We start from the raw sequence: 21,756 nt of genomic DNA on the forward strand, positions 1-21,756 counted from the left end.
ATGGAACGCCGTAAAATGTTTTTCCTTGCCCATATCTTTCCAAAAAGACTTGATTTAGTCGTATTCGATGATGCTTAAGAACTTTCTGAGTGAAACCATTTGTTTATTTCACAAATTAAATCATAAATTAGGACGTTTTAATGAATTATCTTACTAATTAGTATATTTTTGCAATCCTTGAAGTTCATCAGGGCTGGAAGTTTGATCCTGCAAAGAGGTACTTTTTATTTGGACAGCATATTTTAAGGGATATTTGAATACTTTTGAAAAACAACTTTCTGTTTATTAGCCGCCATATACCCATAGAATAAATCGTCGCTTCTTCTAAATAAGTTCCTTCCCACTCTACTGCAATACGGAATAAAATAAACATTACACGGTTAGGGCAGACTTGAAAACTGGGCAAACGGAGAAAACGTTTAGAATTTGATAAGTTTCAGGCATACCTTGATTTTGATACCGGCAGCAGGAAATCCACCATTGTCGAAGGTAACTTGTCCAACATGTGAGAACATTACAATACCGGAGACTTCTGTCAAGCCGTAGCAATTATAAAGTGATTCCACGTTGAAGATTTCACGAATTTCACTTGCAAGCGAAATCGGCATCATTGAACCTCCTAACATGATTCGTTCTACACGAGGTACACTATACTTGTTTTTTCTGATTTCATTGACAATATCCTGCATCCGTCCCTGAGCGCCAATTAGCGAAGATACCTGCAAGATAAAAAAAAACAGCCACGTCATACAGTGCCTCTTGGATATTGCGTGAAGCATGAATGCGGAGTTCCGGTCCCAAAAAAAACTGTTTTCCACAAGTATTGTTTTTCATTAATTTTAATATTGTGAGCTTATATATTGCTACATTAATCTAAGGATGCTGCTCGAAGTGTTCATAAACTTTCCCTTGCCACTTTGATAGTTCCGCTCACAGACTTTCAAGAGCTGTTCAATAACTATCTATAAGGGAAGAGAACCAGGCATTAGAGCCAACAGACTAACGATGAGCACTATGCTTTTAAGCCATATATTCCTTCGGCCTATGACACAAGATCTGACACGACGGCAAAATGTTGTCCTGACGCGCCTCATGATCGGTCACACTCGGCTTACACATCGGTACCTGCTGGAGGGGGAAAATCTACCACGATGTGCTACATGCCAAGAGCCCCTCACGACGACCCACCTGTACCTCTGCAAGAAGTATTCGAGCAGTGCCGAGTTGTTAAGTACTTTGCACCTGCAACAAATTCCGTTTCATCCTGTCTCATTTCAGCAGACAACCAACTTTTTTTCTTACAAGGAAGTCTTTACATTCCTGGAAAGAACAGGCCTCTTATGACTTATTTAAAACTAAGCAAGTGTGCTGCATCTGGTGGACACTTTTTCTAGAAACTCATATTTCTTCTCCTAGGTTTTTAAACTGCCATCCAGGCTATCATCATACATGCAAATTCAATAACGTTTAACTAGCGCTTATCGGCGGGAGCAGCCCTTACGCCAAAAAATACACAAATCATTTATCAATGGACGAAAAGTACCTATATATCGAATTGCGGAACGTAAAAGAATGTTAAATCATGATTAAATTGAATACCCAGAATGCCTAAAAACACCAATATCGTTGGCTTTAACAGATGTGATGCAAGCAAGGTGTGAAACCTGGGAACGGGCTCACCCATTGAAGCCCTAAAACACAGAGCCAACGCCGAGGCAGCTGATTGATTTTTTGTCTGCTAAGGTTAGGGAAGGATTACAGTTTCAAAAGATACTAACACGGATAAACGAATCTTATTAACGAATGCAGAAGTCGGATTGTTTCATCAGCTTCTCTTGTCCATATAACTTTAACATGTACAAACGCACTGTTCAAAAACTGATCTAACGCTATTACATCTTTGCGTTGTAGTAATGCAAAATCACGAGCAGTGTAATTTTTTTATTTCAGGCACGTTAACTTTGTTTTATTTAGATCAGACTTATTGTATTCAAAAAGGGGGTGCAATAATTTTAAGACGAAAAGAATTTTCATCTCGTCGTTTTTACTTCGTTTATAGTGTCCCGGAGGATAGAAAAAACAACTCCTTCATTCGAAAATGTCGCGATTCCTCTGCATACTCGCAAAGCAAAAGTCGAACATTTTCCCCCACCTGCAGCCGCGAGTGGCAGCCGAAGGAACTACGGCGAGAAACTTACGTGACCTCACTCGGCTCTAAGCTGCGGCATAATGCCCGCTAATGTCAGCAGAGAGAGGGAGAGGAAGCACCCTCCGAGAGAGCACACAGGAACTTGACTATAATCCAATTAACTGCAAATGTGCAAAAAGAGCTGGACAAGAACGACGAAAATAATCCCTGGAGACGGAGAACAAGAGGGATAAAGGACGAACACAAATCTCCAAACACAGCTAGGTGACTGGTGCGCAACCTAAAAAATCCGCCTGGTCCGGATATCGAGCTGACGACCTCTCCATTTACATTTGAGCCCTCTACCAACTGAGCTACAGGAGCTGTATACCTCCTGTAGCTGGCGTGAGTTCTCATGTTGGGGAGATAAGTCAAGCCTCGGTGAGTTTCGCGACACTAAGAAATGCCAGTCTTCGGCGCTTACCCCGCATTTAGTGGGTCTCACTTGTGACGTGTCTGTCCGCTCCCCACGTCTCATAGCAGAGTTGTTGCAGTGGGGGCTCGTAAAACGTTTAGAGGGGTTCAGACCCTCCAAAACATTCCCCCTCCTCCATCCACTGCCTACGCCATAAGCTTCCCCCTCTTTGCAAATATCAGCTGATCTTCGAACATCTTATCTATTTTTTGCAGAAATGTTTGTTGACCAAAAAACCTAGCACTAAAATTAAGAAGTAATTTTTAATTTGAGCAGAAGTAACTCGGAAAAGGTAATTAAAGTAAACTACTAATTGCCGAAATAAAAATGTAATTGAAAGTTACTAAACTACTCTGAAAAGTAGCTATACTACAGTAACTTGAGCAGTGTAGTTGATCTACGGCTGAGGCTGGGGAAAAAAAAGCACTGTTAAAAGCAGCGCAGGAGCTGAGCGAGACTCACACCGCGCCTCAGGACGCTCGCGCTCTTTAGTGTTTACAGTGCCGTAGCCTTTTCTATACTCACAATCCCTGGCTGCTCGACGACCGAGCCATACAGTGCCCGGTTGCAGATTTGGAGCGTGAGGATATGGTAGCAGAGAGAATTTCTCGGGGAGCCTGTAGTCGGTGCAAAGCTTGTGCAGTGGCGAGGACCCCAAGCATAGTTCTCATAATTGACGAGAAAAGAAGCGGTAGAGCGAGAAACGCGAGGAGCACGAGCGGACATGCATCGCTCGGGAGAAGTGTGCTTCCACGTCTCGCCGCATTGGGGCACTTGTTACGTGGCTCGCCTCTCATCTGTTGTCTGCCGCTCTACCTTTTCACTTTCGGCGGCCGCGTCTTCCGGCGGTCTGCCTGCTTTTGTCAATATAGGGGAGGCTATGACATTGCTTTCTTTCACCCAGTGTCAGCTGAGACGCATTTCAAGCAAGCCAGCCCTGGTAAATTTATTTTGTAGCACGCGTTAGTTTTGTTTATTATACGAAACTGTTCTGAAAAAGAATTGTATTTGCATCAAACTGGTTATTCCGTGAGTTTGACGAGCGAATGTTTTGAAATCTGAGGATGAGTTCGGTGCTTGTTGAAAATAAAAGTCGTTCCTCAGCTCAGTTCTTTTAACAATGCCCAGGAACTGAAATCTTCTGCGTGATCAGTATTAAATTTAGGTCGTCGTTATCAGCTCCATAACAGATATTGATAGCTTTAGTGGTAAAGCTGCAGATATTTCTAAGAAAGACCATGGTGCACTACATTAAAAGGGTGCCTGACATCAAGTTCCGTTTGAACTTTGGGAGAAAATAACAACCCAGCTTCTCTTATTGAGCAAAGTCGCTACTAGAAGAATTAGTTTCAGTTCCTTAAGTGAAGCTGTTTGGTTTGTTTATTAAGCTCAGGTACTGTCATAATGGTGGCCTGCAACAAAATTTCTCTAAAACAACGTTTAGAATTTAGACGCGAGATGAAGCAACGCTTCTTTGATTGTGGCCAGTTGGTGGTTGTTAAACAAAGCAGGCATATGTTGAACATATAAAAGAGAGCTAATTATACAGGCTACGCAGAGAACTGTAAAGTGTTATACTTTGTTTTCGCCCGAGTGGATGGGACACTGGATTGTGCTTGTTTAGTGAAAATACCTTTCTGTAGGTCTATTATAACAAAATGTGTGTGTGGAATGCTGACTGAAGGTAAACACTACATAAACAATGAAAGCAACGAAAAAGCTCACACGAGCCGGGAGAGGGGTTGTACTATGAATGCGTTTTTTTAAAATGTTCTCGCTTATTTCAACACCCACTCATTGCCAATGGCAAGAGAGTCCGTACATGAAAAGGTTGTTTTTTTTAAGAATACGCAACAAAAAAAAACTGCCCTTACGGCCAGGTCTTCCAAATTTACTACAGTAAAACTAAAATACAGCCACATGCGGCCTAGTGTATTGAAACGAGAATAGAAATGCAACGTTCATTTTGTAGTAAAAGTGGTTTTGCGTTGAAATTTGCTATGAAAATGAGTCCCTACCTCCCCTTTATGGTAAATTTATGCGGGTTGTCACAAATTCTTTATTCTGAGAGACGATCGTTATTCTTAATTTCACCCGATATTTCTTACCTCATGGGTCTTGAGAGTCTCCAGGAAAGTTTTGTACGAAATCAAAGGATCAGTTATGACTGTTTTCGTTCCTAAAAGCATGCAAAACATGGCCAGTGCAAAACCCCCCGCGTGGGTGAAAGGAATCCAGCCGAGAAATACATCCTCTTCAGTAAACATACTAACAGAGCTGAAATAAAAGAAAAAGAAAACACGTGTATGTAAATTCAAGAACCATCAGAAACAGCTGCTTAAGAAATCCAGAACCTTTGGCTTTCCCAACTAGAAATTCACTTTTAAGCTCTGTGTGCAAAATATTAGAAATCCTTAGGGTGATCCGGAGGGCAGCAGAGAGGAGAAGACTGTACAAAACAGAAAATGAGATAGAACACGCAGAAAAACTATGGAACCCTTCAATAAAGTTGACATTTGGGCTAGTTGGTAGTCGAACATGTTGAGGTATTTAGCGCACAAGGTAGAGAGAAGGACAGAACAGAAAAGAGCGCTTTTTTCTGTCCTGTCCTTCTTCTCTCTACCTTGTGCGCTAAATACCTCAACATATGAAACCCTTGCTCGAAATGGTTGCGGGCACCAATACCCTGTCGTGTATACTCTTTGAATATAAAGATTTTTTTTTTAGAATAAGTATGCTCATAAAACACGCATAAATAACATAAAGGAAAATACAAGCAAACAACACACAGAAATACGGTGCCCAGTTTCGTTTGACCTGCTTCGATCTTTAGACCGGCGGTTATGACCAGCAGCTTGCCTTGAAACTAAGAACGTGAGTGAGCATGTCTGCAAACGCTTACACAGCGTGTCAGTGTTTCGAAGCTAATTGTAACACGTGGGCCGAACGTTGCGTCAGAAATAGACCCAAATATTTCATGTTTTACACATGGGTTTAGCTCTCAACTTCACCGCTGGGCGCGCGACGGTTCGATCTACTCACCGAAGGAGCTTCAGACCCTCGTCTGAATCCGGGGGAGGGGGGGGGGGGGGGAGGGGGAGAAGAGGGTCTGAGGTTTTCCGAGCCCCCCCCCCCCCCCCCCCCCCCCCCCCCCCCGGCCCGTGACTTTGAGCACCGAACAGCACTTCACTGCCTATGGGCGCAATGTGTTTGATTTCGAGAGATAATACTTAAAAATACGCCTTCCTCTGTCGCTTCACAGCGCTATAAATTATTTCAAGCAGGGTGATATTTACAATTACTATCACTATTTTTTATTATATATAGGTAATTATAGTTAGTTTCATATTTAGTATACAGTGTGGTTAAAGATACTGGAGTCAGCGCGAGACTTCATCTGTGATTTCGTTCGCGGGATAACGCGTGCAAATAATCTGGGAGAACATTCCCCATACTCGCGCCAGCAGCTCTGACAGCGTTGTGCACTAAGTATGAAACAAAGTATAATCTCTATATCCCACTACGCAAGCATTTGAACCGAATGACACGGTGTTCTTGTTGTTTTTTTTTGTTTTTTTTTGGGGGGGGGGGGGAGACATAAACTGCCCTCTTTTTATCACACAGGACCGTATCTAAGGCGCTCATGCACCACAAGCCCGATACTGTACTCGGCCACATAGAGCTGCTTAAAACTAGCTTTCATTGATTTGCTGGTTTCATTATTCAAAATTTTCTGCACCTACATGTTCTGCAAACTCAGCCATCCTGTCGACGTCTGACCGCTTGGAATTTTTTTTTTTTTTTTTGACTAGCCACAGGTAAAACGTCCCCTTCAGAAACGGAAAGCTGTTTTCTGAATTTGAAAACAAATAACCTTGACAAATTCAAGAAGGTGGGTATATCCAAATCGCTGTGTTGGTGGCTAATGCAGCCAGGTTCGCATGCCTTTTCATTCTGTATGTCAGACCGCAAGCTGCCATTTAAACTTGTGACCCTAGATAGATAAACGTAGATGCAGTCGAAGCAAGTGAAGCATCTAGAAAGATATGTAGTCAGAGCATGAAAGGTTTTGTACCTTGAATTTCTGTTCTAAAATACTTCGCGCACCCTGTAGATCAGGGGTCGGCAACCTTTTGCAGCGGTGGGCCGAGTCGTCACGGAGCCGACACGGAAGTGGCCAGACGCCAATTTGTGAAGGTGGAAAGGAGGGGGGAAGGCGAAAAAAAATGCAAGAAGGTAGTGAAGGCGTCCTCTGCCCAAGTTGGGGATGCCGGACAATGCCAATTGGAAGTGGCCTTTGTTCCTGTCTAGACCCATTTGAGGTCAAAAGTGCAGTGTGATTCTTGAGTCTATGTTGAGAAGCGACAGGGGGGTGCTTTTCTGGTGTCGTCCCAGGGACTGCATGAAACTGTCGCGCGGGCCGCATGCGGCAGGTGGGCCGCAGGTTGCCGACCCCTTCAGCAGAGTTTAAATCTTCCCAAGAATTGAAAAACTATATAATCATAATTTCTTTGCTTCCGTAAATAGATAAAAAAATATATATATAACACTGCCGATGTGACATAATGTAACTTGGGTCTCCTAAAAACGGGTGAGTTTTTAACACTTTGATCAGCGCGTACCTGAATGTGTGAAACCCGGCACAGTACGCCTTGTGCGAAATTTCCACACCCTTCGGGGGACCCTCTGATCCTGACGTGTACTCTATTGCGACAACCTCTTCTTCGTTGTTAGTAGGTGCAGGAGGCGTGAATGAGGCGTCTGACAGTTCTTGAAACTGGAGAACATTTACAAAACCGGGCGAGTTTCCCACGGAGAACAATGCCTGCGAATAAGAGGATTTTTTTTTCCTTGTAATAGTTCTGTTGGTTGCACGGTGGAAGAAAGTAATTAATGCATGTGGGCTACTACAATAGAGATATAAAGCGTCAAAATAGTGATAGTATCTCGCTTTGTGAATGAAAAAGAATTAAACTTTCTATGGGTATACGCAAGACAAATGAGCATAATAAGGTTTCTTTTTTTCATTTATGCCTGTAACCGGTAGTTTGTCCAATCTACGCCACCTAGAATAATAAAGTCCGGGCACTGGCACTTTAACGTAATCACGGTGAGGTCGTACATAGACTCAGACAGGTCATGAGTGCGGCGTCATGTTCAGCAGTTAATGCGTCGAGGAACCCGTGGGGCCAGGGCCCAAATGTTGAGTTGACACCACCCGGGTATGATGACATTACGGAGAGGTAGAAAAGGCTGTTTCCAGGCTTTGAATATTTTAGGTGGCGTTGGACCCGTGAAGCAGTTGCCGTCAAATCCTTGATTGGTTTTCTCATTAGAGGACAGTTAGAAAAATGTATCCATTTATCTCAGCAATCAACAAACAATAACACTAATTACCCAGCCAGCACTCACCTAAAATAAAAGATACTACGATTTATTAAAATGGACGCTGACATACCGCAATCCTTTTTAATATTTTGCCAGGCGATTTATTATTAAGTCAGGCGATTACCCAATCAATACTTTTCTCCACAGTCAGTTGTATGTTTAATAAAGCCAAAAAGCTCAACCGCTCAAAACTTCCGGCCATGGGTACGGAAGCTCATGGCCGGAAGTCACGTGGCAACACGCGAAGGCATTTTTTTTTTTTTGCTTCTCTGGCGTGTGACGCAGACAACGAAGAAGTTGCGTGTACCGCGTGTAGTGCAATTGTTTCACACTTCTATCCCTTCCGCTCGATGGTCTGCGCTTAAATGGCGACTAGCCTCTACCACGAACGACAGTTCCGAAGTAGCGGCCCCACATCCGTCGCAACGTTGGTCCACCGTGTGCCACCATCGTTTCGTGTAGCCCGTGGCACGTCGTCATGCTGAGAATGACATGTACACGTACTTTCTGTTGTCTGTGCAACATTTTTCTTGCGATCAACGTGTTTGCAGCTTTTTAAGGCCACAAAAAGGGGGTTCATACTCTTTTTTTTTAAGATTGAACGTTTGGCTTAGACGACTTACGATTTTGAATATATTTGGTAGATATAGTTTGAACGCCACGTGACCACAGAAAAGGGAATTTAGCGCGACTAAAACCACCTAGTTTTCGACCGGGTGTTTTTGGCGAAAATGTAAACAACGTATTTCGAGCTGTAAACTATGTTCTGTATTTTCTGGTTCTTAAAGGTCATGTTCAAATAAAAAAAACGGCGAGCATAAATACCCTGCCAGTGTCCCTTTTACGGGTGGGATCATAATGGCAAACGTTCTCATTTTCTGGTGTAACTGAAGAAACACCCTAAATATAATATTTTATTCTAGGGAATAAATATATATAAAAAAAACCTTTTATAGCTTGACCAAAGGTCAACATGATAAATAGGTAATAATATCTCACCTTAATTTTTGACGGCATTGCCACCTTGGCAGCATTTGGTGCGCTTTCTTGATCAGTTAGTAGGAAAGTGCAATGGGAGTCTTCAATCGTGAACAGCAATTCCCCTATAAGAGTGATGTAACAATAGGTTCTCTTTCTTTAAATGCTACAATAAGAATTCTCTATTCAGAGGAATGCGTTGAGGACACTCACTTGCCACGTAGGCCGCTTTTGCCATGACAAGCGTACCGCCCGCGAACACAACGCCAAAGGCTGCTGCTACAGTTTCAGCCGCGTTGCCAATATACGCACACACATTGGAGCCCGGTTTTACACCGTGTTGCTGATAACCAACCGCATATTTACGTATCTTTTCCAAGAGCTGAGAGCCGGTCAAACTCTGATGGCTGTCAACCTAGAAGAAAAAAAAAATGGGAAGTGTATTGAGAAAAAATAAAGTGCTTTAGACCGGACTCGTGGTGCTAAAGCAAACCTATTTTCCGAACTTCGCCTCGGTTTTGTCCATTACGCTCCGCTCTGTGCGTGCCGCTATGGCTCGAAAAAGTTCTCGCACCATCAGCGCCTACCTTCGTTGGTGTAAGAACTAATGGTATGTTCCCGTGCGAAAGCGGCGGCTTAAGGGAGTGCGGGACTGGCCATGCGGCGCACTTTTGTGACTCGACAGAATAAATCACACCATATTATGCAGGGTATCTTTTTTAGCTGCGTGAAGTTTAGAAAACAAAAAAATTGCATTGAGACACGTATAATTTTGGGATTAGCTTACCGACTCGGCGATCACTGAAAACAAGATTATTTTTGCAATTGGGCGGCTAATTAACTGATTTATTTTAATTAATTTTAAATAGTGACTTTAGAGGGTCTATTGGAATTCCGATACTTATGTTATGATCTCAGGGTTGTAGGCTTCAACCGTTAGCTGTAATAAACATGACATAATTTGGACGCCACCGGCCAATATATTTTACTTCTGAAGGCTTCCTCAAACCGAAAGTGTGTGAGTGAAAGCGTTTTTTTTTTGTTTTTTTTTTCAGGCAATGAACACTAGACAGGGAGTGGGGGAGAGCGCCGGTGGCCACATGGCCTCAACGCAGGCGTACGATGGTTGGCTCACACGTAGACGTCCAGCCTGGCATCGTAAATGAAGTCAAGTAGGCGGTTCAGGAAGTCCGGTTGTTTGTCTGAAGGGCGGAGGAGTGTGTTCAGTTTTCCAGGGTGTCTGTGTCTGGAAGAGAGTGCTTCCTTCTGATATCTTGATTGTGGGGGCGGGGGGAGGGGGGCGTCTCCGGAGGACATGTGGGTCATCCACATTTTCGTGAAGTGTGCATCCAGTGCATTCGCCAGTCTTGCGGCCCTTGTCCTACTTAGCTATGCGGGTTGGGGTGCAGAGGATGTTGACTTTGATTTTAGTGAGTAGAACACTTTTACGCCGACCGCAGCCCGGAGCAAGGCGGAAGGGCGCTAGGGGGGGAAGCAGTTGCAAACTTCAAACTCAAGCAAAACTTGAGTTTGCAGTTTTCCATGATCCGGAGGTGTTCCTCCTCGCGGTCGGAGTCTTGGGGGTCCTGGGACGTCTCCTGCTGATTGCAGCCCCATAAGGGGCACCTGTGAGAGCATTCGTTTGGTGAGTGGCGTCACCACAAACCCCGAGCCAGTCGGGTTCGGCCGCCCACGTCTGGCTGTGCGCGGCTTTCCCGTGTGCGGGGAAAAGGGCATCCTGGTGGTGGTGTCAAGCCCGGGGTAGGTTTGAACCCTTCAAGGCCCCCCGGGTGAGGCGATACACCACTTCGGCCCCAGCTTCCCGGAAACGGGTGTCCTGGCTTGGCCCGAACAGGATGATTCAGTCAGTCGCCACTTTTACTATCTCCTCCCTTCTTTCACCATTACATTCCGCGCCTTTCACTCTTCTCATTTCTTTCCTTTCCTTTTTCAACTCGTTTGGTGGAAAGAGCTAACATTGGGTGGCAACAGACCCCTTGTCGAAAACCACACTTGGTTATAGTAAATGGACAGTGCTAATAGTGTAACGGTTCCAGCAAAGCCCTTTTTTGTTATCGTCCGATAACTATTCCCGCGTTAAGCTCCGTTGTGAGCGGCACACCATGGGTTCCCGAAAACCTCCCCATTCATATGGGTTCCAAACTTTAACCTTCCGATCGGCCCCCCAAAAGGGAACGCACCGATGCATATCTACCACCCTTGGACATGAACAACACTGGCTATGTTACTAAGTTCTTTATCGTACGTGCCGAAGTTGAGACGTATCCGATGTCGAAACTCTCCCCTTTTCTTGTGGCTAAGGTCTTAAAAGAGTAGATAGGGGAACAGTTTAAAGCAAAAAAAGACTTTTTCTGGCGACCTTTTGGTAGAAGTATTTCAGAAAAATCAGGCAGGGCAGCGTTGCTACACTCTAAGGAAAAATGGAGGAAAAAAGTATCAACGGCGCGTCTTCCTCCCTTCTCCTGACGCGCCCCCAAGCGGGCACGAGAAAAGGGGAGGAACGAAACGTTTTTTGTCCTTCTCCAGGCAGACGGGAGAAAGCTTTCGCCCTCCCGACTCATCTTTCGGTTTCGTTTTTCGAGCAGGTCGCGCACGTTGTTTAATAAATAGCTGTTGAGTTGATTGAGCTTCAGCGGGAGCGAAGGCCGCCTGTAATTACGTCTTCTAGTCTAGACGTGCAGAACATTCCGGTTGGATTGACGTTTTTAACACTAATTTTATCAAACGACCAAACGAAACCGCTAGAAACAGCGGAGTTCCGGAGCAGAGCCAGCAGCGCCACGTACCCTGGGTAAGACGGCCGTCTCCGGATCGCGGGACTTTCGCGCTCACGCGGCACGGAACTACAGTAGCGAAACCACGCGGAACTGTGGCGACGTTTTCGACGTTATGGAAATCGCAGGAATTGCTTCCAAGACAGGTAGGTTTTGCTGCCGGCTGCCTGGGTGCCTTCCGTGCTGAGTTCGGTTTTGTTTTCCGATGCCGAGTGCAACCGGCGTTCAACGTGGTTCTGTATTTGTGCGTGTCAGCAACTTAGCTGCAACATCGTGATGGCAGTGTTGTGGGTTGTGAACAGAATACTGGAATTATCGCCGATGTGACCGTGTGTTCGCGTTTCAGTGGTGTAACAACAAGATGAGATCGTAAACTGTCGGGCGTTGATGCCGCTGGTCGGGCCGTGATCGGAGGGGGCGGGGTGTCGCAGGTTGACATTACGCTTTACATTAAAAAGTTTAATACCACTTGAGGGATTGATGCAATCGATCGACGTGCGGATAGTCATGTTGAAACGCTTGTTTGAACAGTAAGCTCCTATCGTACAGTGGCCAATGTGACTGTCGGTTGTCTCGTCCCTGAGAGCGATTGCGCTCTGGGGCAAGGACAACAGTACGAAATTATGACGGAAAGTACGTATATTTAAGGTGTGGAATTTTAGCATAAAAAATAGTAGATAAAATTGAGAAAAAAAAGCTACCCTTTATTTTGTTGTTTAAATATACTACGGTTCCTGGAGAAACTACCCTCCAAGTGGCGCGCTGGGATGAACGCCAGAGGTTTTCGAGCTCGCCACGGCGTAGCTCCGTTCGCTTAACACCTGCCGCAAGTCGCGGTTTTCACGGCATTCAAGTTGATCGAAAAGCGATTTTTCAGCCCGTGAAGCATTACTTCCAGCTGAGTGAATATCCGCTCTACAGAGATTGGTTCAAGAGGGCAATTGCAGCTTTGCGTGAACAGCACAAATAGAAAAACAAGTACTACAATAGAAATACAGGCTACAACGGGCCGTACGGGGAATCAAACGCATGGTTTCGAACCGCATTGGAGCGGCTTGATTTATTGGCTTTCAAATAATTACGGCATGATCGAGCGTTTGCTTTTTAATAAGAGATTCATCCCCTGAGCCATTCAAAACACTCTCAGAGGTACGACATTGCTGGGACAAAATCAGCATGCTGGGAATATTTTTTATTGCTTATTCAGTCACCGAGAAATTCCGTCTGTTCAAAACGACCAGTATAAAAGAAGGAAACGCAGAGCGCGGGGCAGTGTTCGGATTAGTGTGGTGTTCCGGTATATTGATATTTGTATGTGCCGTGCATGTGCTCCATGCATGTTCATCAGATGCTTGTAATATGCGTAATGTGTCTATAGTAGAGGATCCCTAAGCGCAACAGTGGCCTGAGGAAATCAAATTATTTCTTTGTAGAACATGAATTGGGCGGTACCTAGCACTACCTAGCATAGCTACTTGCAATTACTCTGCTTGACCCTGCCATCTGGTGGCTAGCGATTTAACTTTCTTTCACGCTACGCGGTAAACAGCGGCTTCGGGTTTGTTCTTTCGAGAGCGTCTTTTGGTTTCGCGGATCGAGTTTGCCCTTCTCCGTGATGTGCGGTTGACGAAGGAGTTGTGACTCGCGGAGCACCAAAGGTAAGACGTAAAGTGCGCGAAGTAACTTGGTATCGGTTGTCACCGTTTAACATCGCAGTGCTGTCGACGAGAAGACTGAGTAACTGCTTTCGGAACGCAAGTTTCTGTACCTGCGGGGGGAATCTGGCTTCGTAAATAAACACAGTTCGCGGAAAACGCGTGTTACTCTTTCATTTGCTGCTCCTCTCGTTCCGTACAAGAGACATAGCGTCCTCGTCAAGCCTTATTGGGTTCGATTTGCTCGATTCGGGGCCGCCATATTGAGATGCAAGCGACGTAGGAACGTTGCTCCCCTGCTTCAGGGACGAAAGTTTCTCCCTTTCTAAAGGAATATAGGTTACAAGACCGTTCCTCCCTTAAGGGAGGACTATCCATACCTTTTTTTTTTCTAAGAGTGTATGCCTCAACCAAATCCTTGACACGAAAGTGAGCGTCTCTGCACACCGCACACTCACACCATTCGTGGTTTTATATATAAGGACGACCTAATCGAGAGTGAGGAGCAAGAGATTATTGAAGGCATGCGCAGCCAGGGTGTTGTTGCTGTAAAGCGCATTAGCATCCGTAGAGATGACAAAGAACTTCCTACGCGACACCCGGTCCCTACCTTTGAGCTCAACAGTGTGCCTACTTCCGTGAAAGCGGGGTACTTATATTGCAGGATCCGGCCTTACATACCAAATCCTGTCCGTTGTTTCCGCTGTAAGCGCTTTTGGCACGGCTCCCGGTCCTGCCCTGGCCGTCAGACATGTGCCAGGTGCGGTATCTCTGAGCACATCGCCGACGACTGTCATGAAGACATGAAATGTGTCAATTGTAAGCAGCCCGTCATGTGAACACTAAAAGAAAAAAAAAAGAAATTCTGATTCTGAAAGTGAAGGAAAACATCTCATATCCTGAGGCATAGCGTCGCCCCTTGGGTTTTTAGAGGGGCTCTTTTGCCGAGGTGGTGCGTCGGGGACTTACACCGCCTATGGCGTCTATGGGAACGCAAATGTCTTACGGGGACTATTCACAACCACTGAAGCCCTCTGGTCCTAAACTAATTGTGAAACTGCAAGGGTGTGCTATCTCAGCTGTCCAGGCAGGTGCCCTCCCGAACTGTGCGAAAGGCTCGGATGCATCAACCGAGCAGACGGAGGCCACCCCGTTGCAGAAAAAAGGTACCTCTGGAGCAGAGCACAGTGCTCCACCCCGAAATGAGAGGGTGAATGATGGTCTGTCAGGATCCACTCGAGCACAAGGGTCTGCGTACCCTGCACAAAGTTTTGCACCCCCTGCTCCTAGGTCCCAGCCACCAAGAGGTCGGGGACTTGGTCCCTCTGCCCCTTGTGGATCTCGGAAAGTGGGGGAGCCGTCGAGGTTACAGGCCTTCAACGAGGAGCCCTTGTACCTCTAGCTGAGCCAATGGACGAGAGTGAGTCAAGGTCCAACGAGGACAGACCCCACTCGAGTTTCGGATCTCTACTTCCGGCGTCCAGTGGCACCACGGGCAGGCCGAATGACACCTCCAAAAAGAAAAATGCTCCGTTCATAAAGATACACTTTAAATCTTAGAAAATTTGCTTACTCTTGACAGTTATTTTTATTTTTTATTATAAACTTTATAGTGGTCCACAATTTTAGCATCATGCAGTGGAATTGTCGCGGCGTTTTTTGTAACATTGAGGACATACATTTTTTTCTTGATGAGCTCCATCCTGTGGCTTTGTGCCTACAGAAGACTTATCTGAGTGACACCCACAGAAAACTGCTACATCGTCATCAAGTTTTCCAAAAGGACCGCATTTCCTGAAACCCTTCGGGTAGTGTAGCAGTGGTATTACAGAGTGCAGTTGCCTGTGCTCCAGTCCCTCTACAGAGTCCACTTGAGGCAGTTGCAGTTCGAATTCTCCTTGACCACCTCAATACCCTTGAGTCGCTCTACTTGCCACCCAACACTCCGCTGCAGTTGCAAGAAACTTCGGGGACTCGTCGGCCAGCTGCCCGTACCCTTTTTAATTCTTGACGATTTTAAATCCCACCACCCTTTGTGGGGTAGTCCTCGACAAGACTCTCGTTGTGGAGTAATTGAACGACTTTTATTATCATCCGGGCTATGTGTTTTGAACAAAAAAGGATCAACATTTTTTAGTGTCACCCATAACACTTTTAAAGCTATTGATTTGTCCCTATCATCACAATCGTTACTACCATATTTTTCATGGAAAATTTTAAACAACCGTTTTGGCAGCGTATAATTTCCCATTATTTTAGAAAGCGTTAAACCAATTCCATCGATTCTGACTCGCCTTCCTTGGTGGAAGTTGGAGAATGCCGACTGGTCTATTTTTGAATTAGAGGCTATGCTTGATCGATCCTTGCTTCGTACTATGAGCCTCGACAATGCGACAGTTTATTTCACTGAATGAACAATTAGTGCGGCTTCGGATTCTATTCCTCAAACATCTGGACATCTTCCTAAGAGGTGCTAACTGTGGTAAACTAAGGAGTGCACAACTACTCGCAAGGACCAGAATAAAGCCAGGGGAGTTTTTCGTGGGTACCCTACCAATCGAAACCTAATTGCATTAAAAAAAAGTAAGGCTAAGGCGAATTGGACACGAAAACACGCTAAAAGGGTTTCACGGACCAATTATGCCTCTTCTAAAAAAAGTCCTGTTCAAGCGAAGGAAGTGTAGGACCGCCTGTGAAAAGTCCAAGGAGACTATCAACTCTTCCGAATCCCTCTTTTTCCCTTGCCTGCCGGATCTCTCAAAGATCAGGCAAATGTTCTTGGTATGCACTCCCCAACATGTAGCTAGTTCTTCCAACTTTAGTGCAAGGTTTAAGAAATTTCAGTCTACTGCTGAAAAGCAATCAATCTCGACGTCAGGATATGGCCGGGCAGCTTACAATAGGCCGTTCAGTAAGTGCGAACTGGAAGCGGAGCTTGACGTAAAAAAGCAGTCTGCACCCGGTCGAGACAGAATTCATTACGAAATACTGAGGCACTTGTCCCCGGCATCACTAAGTTATTTGGTGATGTTTTCTAATAATTCATAGAAAGTAGCTGTTTTCCCTCGATTCTGGAAGAGTGCCCACACTATTCCTCTTCTGAAGCCTCGTAAAACACCCCACTCTTCCGGCGAGTTACAGTCACAATGCGCTCAGTTATGAAAGGCTCATCAACCAGCGTATGGTGTATTTTCTGGAGGAAGAAAGTATTTTGGACATTAACCAGTGTGGATTTTGTAAGGGACAATCAGGCGCAGACCATTTCGTTCGCTTGGAGACTTTTATCTGTGAGACATTTGTACACCGGCAGCATTGTGTCTCGGTATTCCTTGATCTGCACAAGGCCTATGATACCACATGCAGGCTTGAAAGTTTTTGGGGTGCTGCACAACTATGGAGTACGAGGCCGCATGCTCCAGTGTATACAGATTTTTCTAAGCGACCGGACCTTTTAGGTTCGCTTGGATTTTACACTGTCCGATGCGTTCCTTCAGGAAAAAGGAGTCCCTCAGGGAGGAGTATTAAGTGTTACTTTGTTTGCTGTAAAAATTAAGTCTTGCGAGTGTGACACCACCGTCTGTGTTTTACTCATTCTATGTAGATTATGTGCAGATCTCTGTTTCTTCTTGCAACCTCTCCAGCTGTGAACGACTACAACTTGCCGTCAGTAGGATGAGCAAATGGGCAGATGAAAACGGTTTCACTTTTTTTCCCGAAAAAACTGTCTGCGTTGCTTTTTCGCTCCGACAGGGATTGTTCCTTGATCCTTCCATGCATTTAAACCACATTGACATATTCGTCCACATGGAACACAAATTTCTGGGCATAATTCTTGACTAGAAACTTACTTTTGTACCTCATTTGAAAGAATTGACGCGCAAATGCTTAGAGCCATCAAACATTCTCAAAGTCTTGCCCCACAACTCGTGGGAATCTGACAGCCGCTGCTTCCTGCGACTCTACAATTCCTTAGTTCGGTCTCGCCTCGACTATGGTGTATGGATCTGCTCGTCCATCTTCACTAAAGATGCTGGATCCGGTTCACTGGTGATCTGCTTTTTGCAGATCACCAGTGTTGAGTTTGTATGCAGACACCTTTCAGATGTTTCTTGAGAGGCGTAGACAGTACCTTAGCCTTTGTTATGCTTGCAGGCTCTATCCTAACCCGCAACATCCATCCCGCAGTAGCATCCCTACCTGTCGATTCTCTCAACATCTGGAATAAACAAAAACATGTATTGTTCGTCCTATAAACTGTCGCATTGAATGCCTGTGTGCCTCCCTCCAGTTTTGATTCAATAATTCTGTCATACTAAAGCACAAAGAAAAACTTGCTCCGTGGCACGAAGTGCCGATCTTCCGCGACTGGTCGCTCGCAAAGTATAATAAACGGGCTATTTCCCCTCAAGCCCTGAAGCAGGAGTCTTAGTCATTGCAGGACGCATATAGAGATTATATGGAATTCTATAGTGATGGGTCGAAATCTTCATCTTCTGTGGGTTGTGCCCTATATTCTGGTTCCTTCGCGAAATCTCTGCGAATGGATGGTAAGGCAAGCATTTTCTCAGCAGAGCTTTATGGTGTCTCTCTAGCCATTGAACATATCATGAGTAAACCCATATTAAAAGCTGTCCTCTTTGTCAATTCACGAAGCGTGATACAGGCTATTTCTTCTAGACCTCCCACAAAGAACCTTCTTGTACTGCATGTACGGTGTAAAATAAACCGGGCTCTCCAACTCGGACACATTATAAGATTCTGCTGGGTGCCCAGTCATGTAGGAATTCCAGGGAATGAGCAAAAAGTCGGAGTGGGACGCGAAGTGTAACAGTAAACTTCATGTCACTAAATCCATCTTGGCTCTGTGGGAGAGCTCGTTTCATAAGGAACGTCGATTTGAGGTTCTATTATGCCGCCTGAGGATTGGCGATTCACGTCTGACTCCTCCACATCTTTGTGGCGAAGAAATAAAGCTCTGTGCCCATTGTGGGGAAGTACTGACAGTTTTGCAATGTTTATAGCATCGTAGATTTTATCAGCAACATCGCCGACAAAATTTTCCTGAACGTTTTAGAGGTCACTTTCCATTTTATCTCATGTTTTTTCTTGGTGATCATCCCTTAGTTTCATTGGCCGTTTTTGCCTTTCTTAATAAGACCGAATATATACATCCGCTGTAACTTTTACTAAGAAAACTTTAATATCTCTTTCCTAGTATAGCCGTCTTAAGTAATTTGGTCTGGCGCAGTAAGGCCTAAGTTGCTTATGCGCCATAAAACCCCAATCATCATCCCTGCTGATTGCAGGAAGCCGTGTGCCGGTAGCCTCTTGATTGAAGTGGAAAAACAACCATCTTGGCACGGAGGGTAGGGAGAAGGGCGCGTGCCAGATCGTGAGCTTCTTCGTTTCCCTTGATGGCGGCGTGGCCGGGGATCCAAAGGATTTTCGTTTTCTGCCCCGCTGGGAAAGGCCCGAAGTGAGTCTCTTGATGCGCTTCGCCTTGCGACTTGGCCTGTGGGCTCTCTTGCACTCTGTTAGTGCATCCTGTGAGTCTTCGAAGACCCGCACTTCGCAAAGGCGGATGAAGGGGTGTTCGTGAAGAACGGTATCGAGTGTCAGGCTGATGGCTTCGAGTTCCCCTCCCTTGATTGTGGTTCTGGATGGGCGCTCACGGGACGTAGATGTGGACAGCTCTGGGACGACGACCGCCGCGGAGCACAAAGGCACCTCAGGACCGTCATCCGCTGCAGCGTTCATGTAAGCGACCAGCCTGATGTGCAGCGGGTCGTTCCAGGTGCTGACCATCTTCTTTTGGGCTGTGTTGAGCCTAGCAAGGGTTTGCGAATTTCTGTTGCGAAAAAGCTGTCTGGTGTTTCTGATGTCTCCCAGGTCTTCCCAGTGTGGGAGGTCCGGCTGCAGCGGCGGCAAATCCAGCTTGGGGTTGGGGAGCGGCATGAGGATAAGCCGACCCTGTTGAGAATGCTGCAGACGTTCCTGATGGGCCAGTTTTCTAGCCGAGACTTATGGCTTGCAAGGAGCTTATTTCAGCTCGCTCCCGAAGCTTCCCGATCGGGGTGAAGTTCGGGAGACCGGTGAACACTCTCGTGGCCTGATGGTTGACGGTTTCAAGCTTGCGCCAGTCTGATTTGGTTAGCTGGTAGTGACGCGCTCCGTAGCAGACGCGAGACACGACCAGCGCTTTAATCATGCCTCTGGCGATGGTCTCGGTGGCCCCAACTTTTGCGCTGCAAATTCGTGGGATGATGTTGACTGCCGAATATCAATGGTTGATGGTGTTCCGGAGCCAAAGGCTTCCCTTGCCTGTTTCTTCAATATGAAGGCCTAGCACTTTGATGGATATGGAGGGGGCAAATCGCTGACTGGAAAGGTCAGGCAAATTTGCCCCACAATCTTTACCTTCCGCTTTATTTCGGGGTTAGTTCCCCGTTGGATGTATTCTCGGGTGAGGCACGAAGTCCCATGCGGATAAGGTGGGCGTCGATGGTGTTAAGCCCCGATTGCAGTGTTAACGGCTGGTGTCGAATGTCGCCTGCTGCTGCCCAGATGATGAATCCGACGTCCGGGACTGCGTCAAGATAGTGGGGGAGTGACGCCATGGCAAAGTCGAAGAGCAGTGTTGATTGTACGGAACCTTGTGGGACCCCTGTGCGGTTGTCCTTCCGGTCGCCGACGTGGGAGCCGCAGCGGACCGAAAAGGTTCTGCCGCCTAGGAAGGTTTGGATAAGGGAGTGGGCACACAAAAGATCCCTAGGCGCTGCGCTTCTATAATGATAGAGTCGTGTGGAATCGAGTCAAATACCTTCATAACATCGACAGTGGCGATTGTTCTGGTGGGTGAGCTGTCGGGGCTCTCCTTGATTATGCGTTCCGAGATCAAGGCAAGGCTCTCTTGTGTCCCAACTCCCAGGCGGAACCCCGTCTGGGCTGGATGGAAGGCTCGCTTGCTCTCCAGGTACCATTGAATTCTGGGCAGAACCATTCGCTCTTCACCTCACTCGTGCAGGACGTGGAAAAGATGGGGCGGTGGCTGGACAGCGTTCCTTTGTCTTTACCAGGCTTGGGAATGAGAATCACCATCGAGTGGGCTCTTCAGCATATTGTTCGGGATCTTGTCTGGTCCGGGGGACAAAGAGCATTGTAGCTCCCCTGGCGTGAAAGGGCGGTCCATATCCGCGTCCGAGGCCAGACTCTCGATAGCATATGGGCCGTGGGTGCCTTGGAATGGCCGGTGCGGCTGGGAGAAAAAGAGGTCCCCGGCCCGTTGCACTACTCAGATTCAGTCTTGTCGAACTTGAAGGTTAAGACGAGTGAGGTGTTGTTATATTTTCGCTGCGCAGAATAGATATGCTCGTTTGCCAGAGGCGAAAGAGCGAAGTCTTATTGAAGAGGGAAGAACTGCTGTCGAGGCATATTTCTTCTGATCGAGGTGACGAGCATTTGGCTTGGCTTCGATCGCTGCGAGAGTTATCTTCTGGTGGAGATAGGGCGCTTGGGGCCATTACGGCGGCTTGGGCGAGTTGGTTTTTCATGTATCTAAATAAAAGCGCAAGTATGGGGTTCCACACAAACACACGTCACCACCGGCCACAGAAATAATCACACTTAGTAACGCACTCACCGCAGACAAAACGCGCTGTGTGAGTGTTTTGTCTGGTGTGAGTGTGTTACTGAGTGTGGTTATTTTTTAGGGGGCGGTGATGACGTGTGTTTTTGCGTAACCCCATACTTGCGCTGTTTTTTTTTAGAGACGCTTGGGGCCCTTGCGGTACCACTGTACAGCCTGAAGGCGTTTCGCCCAGAACCCGAGGAGTTCCAGATCCGGGGCAGGCGTGTCTTCATCGACTCTGGACGTGACAATGGCCATCTCGACAGCTTCACTAAGCTCGTCTTCAAAGGTTGCTTGGGAGCTGTCGTTTGCCCCTTGAAGCGAGCCGCGAACCTGTCCCAGTGAGTCATCTTAATGGTTCGAACCTGCTCCTTCTTCTTAGGGCGACGAAGAGGGCAAACCTGGAATATTATAGCGAAATGGCCGCTCTCTCAGGGTATGGCGAGATGTTTCCACCTCTGATGTTGAAGGAACAGGTTGGCCACCCATATCAGATCGGGAGCAGTGTCCTTTTTCCCAGCGCTTCCGAGCGTAGTCTTGGCCCTTATCTTGTTCACGAGTGTAAAATCACAGATGGTAATCTCTCCGAGGAACTTATTTGCGCCCTTGCACTTGGTGGAGTACCCCCAGGCCGGGTGATGGAGGTTGAAGTTGCGTCCGTATAACTTGTGCTCTTTAGGGTGCATGTCTTCTAGGTGAGACATCCAGCC

At 46.3% G+C, this 21,756-nt stretch overlaps 1 protein-coding gene across 1 annotated transcript in view; it reads right to left on the reverse strand.

The window, feature by feature from the left end:
• The window catches only part of LOC8034174 (4-coumarate--CoA ligase 1), a 54,194-nt gene that overhangs the window by 18,558 nt on the left and 13,880 nt on the right, over positions 1-21,756 (reverse strand). The window contains exons 2-6 of the mRNA XM_040502978.2: positions 9,183-9,384; positions 8,991-9,094; positions 7,226-7,428; positions 4,712-4,880; positions 447-719 (exon numbers count right to left, since the gene is read on the reverse strand). Of these exons, the coding sequence (XP_040358912.2) occupies positions 447-719; positions 4,712-4,880; positions 7,226-7,428; positions 8,991-9,094; positions 9,183-9,384 (951 nt within the window). The remainder of the gene's footprint in view (positions 1-446; positions 720-4,711; positions 4,881-7,225; positions 7,429-8,990; positions 9,095-9,182; positions 9,385-21,756) is intronic.

This window comes from Ixodes scapularis, unplaced genomic scaffold (genome assembly GCF_016920785.2).
Source record: "Ixodes scapularis isolate PalLabHiFi unplaced genomic scaffold, ASM1692078v2 ptg000044l_1__unscaffolded, whole genome shotgun sequence".
NCBI classification, from domain to species: Eukaryota; Metazoa; Arthropoda; class Arachnida; order Ixodida; family Ixodidae; genus Ixodes; species Ixodes scapularis.